A 12,675-nucleotide genomic window follows, 5' to 3' on the forward strand; every position below is an offset into this window, starting at 1 on the left:
TATATATATATATTTCCCAGTTTCAATGGCGTATGTGTTCCCCAGCTGGATGGGACTCCAGTCCATCGCAACTGATGATATATATATATATATATATATAACTGAATGGACAAATGAAAGAAAGGTCACTCAACACATTTATTGGGAGTTACATGTACAATTCAAAACAATTGTATTTGGAATCTGAAATCAAACTGCTTTGAATAATACAATATACATATATATATATATATATATACATACGATACCTGTAGTAAATATATATGAAACCCCAATATGATTGTAAGAGTAGTAGAGTAATAAATATTAGACACTCATATATATATATATATATGACTATAGCAAATATATGATACTCTTGTGTGAATGATGAGTACTAAATGTACGACACTCCTATATGATGGTAAGAGTAGGTGATATATGATATGACTATATGATGAGTAGTAACTATTTAAAAGAACAGTCATGTATGACTGTATGTAAGAGTAATAAATACATGATACTTTTATATGACTGATGAGTAGTAAATGTATGACAATCCTATATGGCCAATGAATAGTAAATATATAAGATAGGCCTATGTGACTGTAAGAGTAATAAGTATATAAGACAATCATAAATTGGTTCTATGATACTCATATATATGACTTTAAGAGTAGCAAGTTCATAAGATAAATGTATATATGACTACAACAGGAGCAAAGACATAAACTTGTTCAGGTGGAGGAAGTTAGATGGGGGAAACAAATTGTAATAAAATTGTTATGAATAACTGCTTTGTTTATTTAATTGTTTGTAAACAATTAACTTTGACAGATCCTATTATAATAGACATTCCACTGAAGTTTCTGTCACTCTCTCCAGAACCACTTTCATCCACAGGAATGAGGGTACTTCTCAAAATACAGAAGGGCTTTTATGAGTGATTGGAGAACCATGCATAATTGCAGCAACACGCAGAAGAAATATTCTTCAGATTTGAAAAAAAAAAAATAATAGGGCAAAGAATAAAATAAAATAGAAATTAAATATATTAATAGCTAGAAATAGATATTTAACATTTAATAAATGTTATTGGCAAATTAAGATTTGTTTTTTAAATAACTGATGTAAATAGAATCTTGATTCCCCGCAAAAAAAAAAAAAAAAAAAAAAAAAAAAAAAACAGAAATCAAAACAGCAATACAAACAAACAGAAAGAACAAGCTGGGCAAGATTCGACAGAACTGAAAGTTGGAGAAAAGAATTTAAGTTGAGGTTGGACAATGGAGTTAAGCAGTGTTTAGAGAAGATGATAGACTGGAAGCAAGAGAATGTGGGACTGAGGGAAAAGTGTTGAGTGTTGAAGATTAAGAAAGAGGTAAGAATAAGTGGAAGCTGCTTGGGGAAGGGAAGTAACTGGGGATAAATATGCAGAGAGGGGGGATGGAAAAAGAAAACCCAGCAAATTTAAGAGACAATGTGAACAAAATGAGGATCAACTTACTGTTATCTCTGCATACTGTGACTATAGCAGAAGAATGGATGGTGTTACGGAGAGCACGCTGCATCTGTATAGAAAAAAAAAAAAAATAATAATAAAGAGTTTTACAATAAACAATTACCTCAGCTTATTGATATCCACTTCTTCCTTAAGTGAGATATTAATCCAGAACTTTCAAGGAAGGGATACCGAACCACCACAACTAGAAACACCTGGTATGTTACTAATGTCTGAAACGCGGTGAGCTGGCAGAATTGTTAGCATGCTGGACGAAATGCTTAGCGGTATTTCACCCATTGCTCTGTTCTGAGTTCAAATTCCACTAAGGTCAACCTTGCCTTTCATCCTTTCAGGGTCAATAAATTAAGTACCAATGAAACACTGGGGTCAATGTAATCGACCCATCTCCTCCCCCCAAAATGACTACCCTTGTGGCAAAATTTGAAACCATATTATTAATGCCCGGACACCTCATCTGCATGCAGGACAACAGGCTGTCAAAGCAGCTCTTCTACCAGTTCATGTGAAGGAAGTTAGATAAGGGAAGCAAACTGTAATAAAATAGCTATGAAAAACTGCTTTGTTTATTTAATTATTGGTAAACAATTAACCTTTAGCACACTTCATTCCCCCTAGAATTGTTTCTCCTGCCACTGCTCTGTTACTACAGGGGAGAAAACACATATGGTGACAGGATGCACCTACAGTGTGTTAAAGGTTAATTTTGACAGATCCTATTATAATAGACATCCCACTGATGTTTTTGTCACTCTCTCCAGAATCACTTTCATCCACAGGAATGAAGGTACTTCTCAAAATACAGAAGGGCATTTACAAGTGAGGGTTTCTTTCAATTTCTATCAATGAAATCCTCTCACAAAGCTTCAACTGGCCATGCAGTAGGACTGAACCTGAAACCATGTGGTTGGACTACCAAGCTTCTCATCATACAACCATGCCTATTATTATATATTCATTTTACATTGCCATCAGAGGATAACAGTAATCATTGGATACAGGTATCCAACAGCCCTGTCTCTGGCTCACTACATTTACAACAGAGAGAGTCAGTATACAACATATATATATATATATGCATACATTGGAATATTAACATGGTCTTACTGAGGTTGCTAAGTGGTCTTACTCAGTCACGAGTTGACATCCACCATGTATGTGTATGGTTTGGAATGCAAGAAGCTCAAACTTCAACTGACTGAAAATTCAGAATATTGAAAGATTGAATAACCAAAAACTCAGAACACCAAATGCCATAACGTGAAAATATCAAACTCGAATTTTGAAATATTTTAAGAGAAAATGTGGTAAAAAAAAAGGAGGGGGGGATCTTAAAAAACATTTAATTTAATAAAGAGAGTTTATTTGAGAAAAATATTATAAAATATTTACTGAAAGAAAATTAAAAATATTACAGAGATATGATATCAAACTAAAATCTAAATAGTTTACTTATCAAATATTTCTTCTTTAACTTCTGTAATTATTGAATATTTTCCTTCTTTATATTCATTAAAAACACACATAGTAAGTGAATTAAAGGCCCGAATTTAAGACTCGTGCACTTACTTATCTCCCTTCGCATTTCACTACCAATAACATCAAATTACATAACATCGGTTCAATTTACTCTTCCAATACTGCAACGCCACCTCAAGCCTATGCACGACTATTCTACTCCTGGTCTTCATAGTATTTCTTATCTACTTCTCAAACTTTCAGATGTAGTGGGCTCTTTCACCTGCACAGTTTTCACTACTTTTTAAATGTCGCCTAAATAACTGTGTAATCCCACAATGTGGAAAATGGCCAGCATTATCTTCTGTTTAAAAAAAAGTGAGCTCATATCATCAGTCAATTAACTAAAAACAGATCATGATTTTATAAACAAATTTTTTCAAGCTCAGAAAGGTCAAAGCATGGAATGAACTACTTGCATTGGTTGTTAGCTGTCAAGACACTACACCCTTCAGAAATTTCTTGCCTCCCAAAATTCCCCAACACTGCTCCTGATATACTTATGCACACTTTCCTCTTTATAGCTATCTCTTTTACTGTTTATTTTTCTGTCCCTCTTGATGTTTTATTTTGTGTACTGTGCAGGCACTTTAGGTTTTCAGTGCTGTCTTTATTTATGTAATCTATCACTGCTCTTTCTCCCCTCAACTACAAACATCTATTTAATATCTGACAAGATAGCAGAGACAAGAGTATCATTAGAAGGGAAATAAAAATGCAAATTTACTTTTCTTGTTTGGTAAATGGCAGTACTTATGGACACAACAGAGATGACGAGTATACTGGAGGCATAGTAGATATACTGATCTATCATCCACAGGATGATACTGAATAACTGGAATACATAAAATGGACTGAGGATCTACAAAAAAAGAGAGAAAGGAAAAGAGAAATGTTATAGTGAGAACATTAAACAACTGCAGTAAGAATGACAACTTCATTGTTATCATTATTATTATTATTATTATTATTATTATTATTATTATTAAGGCGATGAGCTGGGGGGAATCGTTAGCACGCTGGACAAAATGCTTAGTGGTATTTCACCTGTTACTCCAGAGTTCAAATTCTGCCAAGGTCCACATTGCCTTTCATCCTTTCAGGGTCGATAAAATAAGTGCCAGTTCAACACTGGGGTCAGTGTAATCGACTCATCCCCTCCCTCAAAATGGCTGCCCTTGTGGCAAAATTTGAAATCATTATTATTATTATTAAGGTGGTGAGCTGGCAGAATTGTTAGCATGCCGGGTGAAATGCTTAGATGCATTTCGTCTGTCCTTACATTCTGAGTTCAAATTTCGCTAAGGTCGACTTTGCTTGTCATCCTTTGAGGGTTGGTAAAATTAGTATCGGTTGAGCAATAGGGTCTATATAATCGTATCACCATTCCCCCAGTTTCAGGCCCAGTGGCTATAGGAGAAAGGTGGTGAGCTGGCAGAATCGTTAGTGTGCTGGACGAAATGCTTAGTGGTATTCCACCCGTCGCTACGTCCTGTGTTCAAATTCTGCTGAGGTCAACTTTGCCTTTCATCCTTTGGGGATTGATAAATTAAGTACCAGTGAAACACTGGGAGTTGATATAATCGTCTATCCCCTCCCCCAAATTTCAGGTATTGTGCCTATAGTAAAAAAGGGTTATTATTATTATTAATATTATTGAGATAGCAAACTGGTAGAATCATTGGCACAAAGTGCAAAATGCTTAGTGGCATTTTGTCTGCTTTTACATTCTGAGTTCAAATTCCACCAAGGTTGACTTTGTCTTTCATCCTTTTAGGCTCGATAAAATAAGTACCAGTTGAACACTGGGGTTGCCATAATCAATTTACCCACTCCCTACAAAATGGCTTTATGCCAAAATTTGAAACCGTTATTATCATTATTATTATTATTATTATTAATATTATTATTATTTGTTACACAATAACAGCAGCAAGTTAGCAGAATCATTATAGCATTGGATAAAATGCCTTGAAGTATTTCTTCTAGCTCTTTATGCTGTAAGTTCAAATCACGCTGAGAACAACTTTACCATTCATCTATCCAAAGGTGATAAACTACCAGACAAGTACCGGAGTTGTATATTAATGTCAAATTAGTATTAACATATTTAATTCTGATAGCAATAAAGAACAAACTGGAAATAAATAGTACTATACATGATTACCACCAACTAGAAATTGTAAGAACATTGTGCTAGACAAAAAGATTGAATATATAAACTATATCCATCAAATTCCTCACATTTCTCAATTTCAAATTCAAAATTCTAATCCGATCACATGTTGCGAGGAGACAGTTAACTTGCTCATATGAATAGTTAATGCCAGAGGAAAACCATATGTAATTTGTTTTTTAAATGATGATAGTCAATGGCTATTATTAATGTCAGTATTTCTGGCAAGGATAAGGTAGTGACTTGCCAAAACTATTAGCATGCCAGACAAAATGTTTTGCAGCATTTCATCTGTTTATACATTCTGAATTCAAATTCCATTGAGGCTGACTTTGCCTTTCATCCTGTTGGAGTCAATAAAATATGTACCAGTCAATTACTGGGGGTCAATATAATTAACTTACCCCCACCCAACACTCAAAAACTGCTGGTCCTGTGCCAAAATTTGAAACCCTTATTTCTGGCAAGGATGGAAGGTAACTCTAGACAGGTTTCAGTTTTATTTCACCTCCTCAGGAAAGCACAGGCTAAATCGTATTTGTCAAAATAGTGATGAATGACTTGTTAAGTAAAATATCTTCAAACTGCAGATCTAGCTTGAATGCTTGAAACAGAGTGAAACCTACAAATGGTACCCAAGGGCTAAAGGATAGCATTAAAACTAAATGTACCAAATATGTAAACCACAGCAGAATCTGAACTCAGCAGGCAAAAGCTGCAGCAGATAGTATAATGCATCTTGTTTGATGCCCTACTGATTCATCGACCCCCTAGAAGGATGAAAAGCAAAGCTGACCATGCCATGATTTGAACTCAGAATACACCGAGCCAAAATACAAGGCATTTTATCTGATGCTTTAATGACTCGGCCAATCTATTGCCCTGCTGTGAGCATCAAAAATATAACTGGAGCTCTTATTCTAGGTTATTGCACTGAACTTCATTAACCCTTAAGCATTCTGATTACTCAGTCAGATGTAATGATTATTTATTCACATTGTTTTAAATCAATCATGCATTATCTCGTAGCTTCAAGATTTCAATGAGGTGATAGCTTATAGAGGGGGGGAGGGAGGAAGGAAGGAAGGAAGGAAGGAAGGAAGGAAGGAAGAGAGGGAGGGAGGAAGGAAGGAAGGAAGGAAGGAAGGAAGGAAGGAAGGAAGGAAGGAAGGAAGGAAGGTAGGTAGGTAGGTAGGTAGATAGATAGATAGATGCATAGATATATGCAAATGCGAGTAATAAGTAGTGCTAGTGTTGTATTATCAAACACATGCTCAAAGTAAGTATCTTGCTTGTTTGCTGGTAGGTTGCAAGATGGCACGGCAGAGGTGACTCCATGGAAGTGTTAAAACACCTGAAAGTCACAGACAGACAAGACAACTCACCCCAAATCCCATTCAGAATTGATGGACATAGATATTTCACCAGTCCATGACTATGTGTAAATAATGTAAAAAAAATCATTTGCTGGTATGCCCCAATGATACGTACACAAGAATAAATCCAAATATGGACTATAAGCAGTGCTAGTGTTGTAAATATTATCAAACACACATACTCAATGTACATGCTTTACTTGTTTGCCTGCAAGCTGCAATTTGGCAGAGTGGAGAAATAAAGAGAGAGAGAGAGAGATAGATACCTCTTTAAATAATAAAACAATGATGGGTGTTACGTGGATAGGAATTGTGTTTTCACCATACAAATTGCGACTGGAAGAGAGAGAAAAAAACAGAATAAGTCATATATGCATAAGTACAAGTAAGTTTGTTTGTGTTGTGTGTGTGTGTGTGTGTGTGTGTGTGTGTGTGTGTCCATGTTTGTGCGTAAATATGTATTGGGCACTTTTTTGAATTCCATATGTCTTAACAATCGTAGACATGCTTACAGAATCCAAAAAAACAACACAGCACCCATGACTTTCGAAAACATTTTTTTCACACCTGGAATTGCTGAAGCATGGAATAAACTACCTGCATCAGTTGTTAACTGTCAGAACACTACATCCTTCAAAACCTTCACGCTTTTTGAAATTTGCTAACAGTATACCTGATGCTCCACCCCAACCCCCATCTTTATAATTTTTTTTTTTAAACAATTCATTCACTGTTCACTTCCTGTGCATTATTCTATGTAGTGTTCATGTAGTTTTGACTACTTTTTTCTGATGAGTTGTTGCATACCTGAGCATTGTATACAATAAGTTTATTATATTATTATTTATTATCCTTCACTGATGCTTAAATCTTTTGTCAATCTCTATATCTTTCATTGAAGGTTATATTTTTTCCAAAGTATAGATCCTTCACAAGTATGTTTATATATTTTTTCTTATTGTGAAAGACGTTTTGCTTAAGTCCTTAAAATAAATAGCGATTTTACGAAGGGAGGTAACATTTCCCACCTCACATAAAATATAAAGGGAGATAATATTTAAAAGAAATTTATTTTTAAAAATTCTTTAAAAAAAATTAATAAATTTAGTAAAGTGTTTAGCAGAGTGGAAAGTCAACTATTAAAATTATTTTAATACAGTTCTATATTTAAGAGATGAGGAATTATGTACATTATTTACAATTGACGGATATTTATCCTCATCTTGTTTGTTGTTGACACAACGTTTCAGCTAATATACCGTCCAGCCTTCATCAGGTGTTTTGGGGAAATTTTGAACCTGGGTTCTCATTCTTAAGGTATTTTTCGATGTTATTATTATTATTATTATTATTCAGGTCACTGCCTGGAATTGAACTTGGAATCTTGGGGTTAGTAGCTCGTGCTCTTAACCACTATACCATATGCCCACAAGCATATGGCATAGTTTTCTATAGTTAGCTAATTCTGAGTCCCAAATGTATTTTAACTTTTTAATTATAAAAAAATGGACTGATTGAATGTGCTGCAAAACAAAACAAGAAAACAATAATTAAATAAACTTATAAAAAGAAAGAAGAAAACACTGAAAAAATACCATTTAAAATTGGCCCAGGGAAAAAAATGTATTTAAACTGTATTAGAGAAATAGATTTCTGCTATTTGCCCCAAGGACATAAAAGAAAAACAGTATAAACACTTACACACACTTACACAAACATGGTAGGATAATTACATGAAATATAAATACGGAAATATAAATAAAATTCCTTTCTGGAATGGTAGATCTTGAAGCAGACAAAATTATAAATAATAGCATGAACGTATTGGGTTAAAAAATCCTTTGGATAAAAATGTTGAAGGCTGCATGAAGTTTCTAAATTCTTATGGCAACAACATAAAAATCTTGCTGGTAAGAATGAAGCTTCTAAAATTATTTTGTTTTGAATTAACTGAAATCCTCCAATACATTAAATTGTACACGATATTAAATGAAGAACGAAGCACAAAAATCAATAATGGCAGTTAATATATATCCAGAGATTCAAACAATATCCAAAGTTTGTTCCATCTTTAATGGAGAATGGATCCTCATCATCATTATCATTTAACGTCCATTGTCCATACTGGCATGGGTTGGACGGTTTGACCAGGGCTGGTAAGCTGAGAGGCCGCACCAGACTTTAGTCTGATTCGGCATGGTTTCTACAACTGGATGCCCTTCCTAACGCCAATCACTCCAAGAGTATATATAAAAAGGTAAACGATTTTAAGAAAACAAAAAGGAACTCCAAAATTTTCTACCTTAGAATTTAGTTTTTGATTGCGAATACAAGCAGCCAAAATGAGGTTCCTCTGAAGGGTCTCCAGAGTATGTAGCCTGGAGATCAGGAAGCCTCTCCAGACTAAGCTGCTACTTCTCTGCATTGAGATCACAGCTCTTGTATTACAGACATATAATTAGAATGTTTCAGGAAAGAATCTCATGACAGGTTTTTCAAGCTGAGCTAACTGGCAGGAGACTTAGGGATAGACCACAAACGAGATGGTTGGATAACATCCATAATCTCAGTTGGTTATGCTTTGGAATCCAGCCAGAAAGTCTAATGGGGACTGCTTCAGGCAGGACCATATTGAAGAGGTGCCTGGAGACTCTAATCCCATGACTGTCCCAAGAATAGTAGATGGATGGATGGATTATTAATATGTATTTGGGGAGAAAATGTCAGTTTTGAAAAGTTCAGAATATCAAGACATGAAGTTGGAGTTTTTCAAAAATAGAATGTTCTTGCAAAATCTCAATTGAAAGAATGGTAAAAAAGGAAGAATTTTTGAAAATGCTGAACTGAAAGAATGGTAAAAAAAGGAAGAATTTTTGAAAATGCTGAACTGAAAGAATAGTAAAAAGGAAGAATTTTTTAAAAATCTGAACTGAAAGAGTGGTAAAAAAAAAGGAGGAATTTTTACTTACCGTTGAATGACCTCATCTGATGTAAGACCTTTGCAATCATGGAAGAATATCAAAGATGTATCTTCTTCCAATCCTCTGAGAAATAAAATGAGAAGTGAGAAATATATGTTACATAAAATCCTGTTTTCTTAGACAACACTAAAACTCCCGCCAACATTAACTATGCTTTTAATACAGTATGCCCATAATTGACGTTATCTCGGGACAAATATTGCAATAAGCTGGCCTATCAATGGTGTATCCATGTAGTGTATATACATTACACTACATGGATGGATATTATAACTAGTGCACTTTTCCTGAATGGTAAGTTTTACTATGAAAGGACACTACAATTGATGTTTCAATGAACCGTTTCTTCTCGAATAGTGTACTACAAGATGACAAAACGCAAAAATATTTTCTTCCTATTTGGTGTTTGGGAAGTGACAAGACTGACTGATGCAAAGAAAAACTGATGCTGAAATAATAGTAAAAAGGGTATTCCAGATAACCCACAATAATTAAAGTGGATTTTATGATGGCACTGGAACTAGAAAAGTTAAACCCACTACTACAGCTACACTAAAGGATCCACTTTCCTCTGTGTCCTCCCTGCTTTATTGTTCATCATTTTACTGGTGCATTTTGTCACGGCACAACAATAGTAACGTTTCTTTCTGCACTGTATAATTTAAACCGTATCCAACTGCCCAATACAACATGACTGAGAGGGTAAATTCAATGTAGGATTTGAAATCAAGACCATCATTCTGGCAATGTGATACTATATCTTGACATGTTACTTTGTGAACAAGTTTTGATTGTAAACTATTACATTGTAAGGGAAAAAAAGAGAAAAAAAGGGGCAGAAATAAAGCATCATCACCAAAAATATCTCAGAATCTTACCTTAGTTTTCTATAGTTACCTAATTCTGAGTCCCAAATGTATTTTAACTTTTTAATTACAATAAACTGGACTGATTGAATGTGCTGCAAAACAAAACAAAGAAAACAATAATGAAATAAACTAATTAAAAGAAAGAAGAAAATACTGAAAAAATACCATTTAAAATTGGCCCAAGGAAAAAAGTGTATTTAAACTGTATTAGAGAAATAGATTTCTACAATTTGCCCCAAGGACATAAAAGAATAACAGTATAAACACTTACACACACTTACACAAACATGGTAGGATAATTACATTAAATATAGATACGGAAATATAAATAAAATTCCTTTCCGGAATGGTAGATCTTGAAGCAGGCAAAACTATAAATAATAGCATGAACGTATTGGGTTAAAAAATCCTTTGGATAAAAATGTTGAAGGCTGCCTGGAGTTTCTAAATTCTTATGGCAACAACATAAAAATCTTGCTGGCAAGAATGAAGTTTCTACAGTGGAGAAATTCAAAGGATTGCTTTGGGCCATTGGTACAACAGCCGTCATGTCTAGAGGAGATGTGGGTGCAAATCCCACAAGCAGCCTTTGACTTTTTCTATCAAAAGAGGATTTTTTAACCAAATATTTACATATTATTTATTTATAGCTTTGTCTGCTTCAAGATCCACCACTCAAAAATAGAATTATTTAATGTTCTCTCAAAGTTTATCAATTTTTATGACATCAACTATACATAAAAATATAATCCAAAATAAAAAAAATTAGTATATGTGTGACATGTGAGATACCAATTGCAATACCTATACATATAGATATATAACCTGGATAATTGTATAATCAATGCTTATATTTCTGCTATTAGTTTCACCATAATTTGGTTCTTCACATAACACTTTGTAATCTGCCTAATTAAAATGAACAATGCAAATAGAAGGTGGATTATGAAGCATTGCCTGAAGAACAAAAGTGTGGTGAAACTAACAATAGTAATATTTAAAGAAAAAAAACCTGGCACTCCATCGGTTACAACAGGGGTTCCATTTCATCTGATCAATGGAACAGCCTTCTCGTGAAATTAACATGCAAGTGGTTAAACACTCCACGAACATATGTACACTAAACATAGTTCTCAAGGAGATTCAGCATGACACAGAATGTGACAAAGCTGGGCCCTTTGAAATACAGGTACTACTCATTTTTACCAGCTGAGTGGACTGGAGCAATGTGAAATAAAGTGTCTTGCTCAAGGATGAAATGCACTGCCAGGAATTGAACACACAGCCTTACAATAGCGAGTCAAATACCCTTACCACTAAGACACGTGCTTTCACTAGGTAATGTAACAAAGGATTATCCAACAAATAGGAGAGAGAGAGAGCAAGAGAAAGAAGGGGAGAGAAAAGGGAGAGGTGGACAGACAGATGGATGGACCAACAGACAGACAGGTAGGCAGGCATGCAGACAGGCAGACAGACAGACATGGAGAGATACATGAAATGCTCAGGTTGTGTACGCATACCGATTGTTCCATGGCTGTATCTTGTAAATATGCAGCAGTGGAAAGTTTGCCTTTATAAATGGAAAAAGATGCATCTGCAAGTTTGATAAGTTGGGTGCTGTGAAGGAAAGAGAAAAAGAAATGAGGTAATTTCAATAAACACAACAGATTTAAAGAGTCAAGTTTTAATACAATTTAACAAGTTATTATAGCAGTATTTCCATTTGTGTGCCATAAAGGGAGACAGGTGTAGGGGTGATATTTTTCTCAAAGAAATTAGAAATGTGTTGTTGCCCTGTCAGAAGATTTTCCACTAAAGCCCATATATCAATAGTATAAACTACAGAAATTCAAATGAAATTTCATATTATCACAGAAAAAGCAAGATTTTTGGTTTTCATTTTACAATAAATTATTTACTATTGAACACTGGTATTTATTGTTTACTAGCAGAAATACCCGGCGTTGCCCGGGTTAAAGAGAATAATGAAATCTAAAAACGCCGTCTAGACTACGCATCATCTTTATATATAGAGATGTATATACACACACGCACCCAAACACACGTATATATATGTATATCAATATAAATATATGAAAGTCAATGAAGTTTCGTAAAAGAAGGTGATCATGTACATACTTTCTTGCTGTTGTGATTATAACACCTCATTGTAAACTATGTTCCTTGTTTTCCCTTGTGGAGCATATACAAATAGGTTTTTTGTTGCTGCCCACTCTTGAGCAGCCAACAT

General features: G+C 34.5%; 1 protein-coding gene across 1 annotated transcript in view; it reads right to left on the reverse strand.

Moving 5' to 3' along the window:
* LOC106878814 (polyamine-transporting ATPase 13A3) overlaps positions 1-12,675 on the reverse strand; it is a 164,533-nt gene that overhangs the window by 81,263 nt on the left and 70,595 nt on the right. Inside the window, exons 5-10 of the mRNA XM_052970914.1 lie at positions 11,945-12,041; positions 10,431-10,513; positions 9,541-9,615; positions 6,838-6,907; positions 3,747-3,881; positions 1,487-1,550 (exon numbers count right to left, since the gene is read on the reverse strand). Coding sequence (XP_052826874.1) covers positions 1,487-1,550; positions 3,747-3,881; positions 6,838-6,907; positions 9,541-9,615; positions 10,431-10,513; positions 11,945-12,041 — 524 coding nt within the window. The remainder of the gene's footprint in view (positions 1-1,486; positions 1,551-3,746; positions 3,882-6,837; positions 6,908-9,540; positions 9,616-10,430; positions 10,514-11,944; positions 12,042-12,675) is intronic.

This window comes from Octopus bimaculoides, chromosome 9 (genome assembly GCF_001194135.2).
Source record: "Octopus bimaculoides isolate UCB-OBI-ISO-001 chromosome 9, ASM119413v2, whole genome shotgun sequence".
NCBI lineage: Eukaryota > Metazoa > Mollusca > Cephalopoda > Octopoda > Octopodidae > Octopus > Octopus bimaculoides.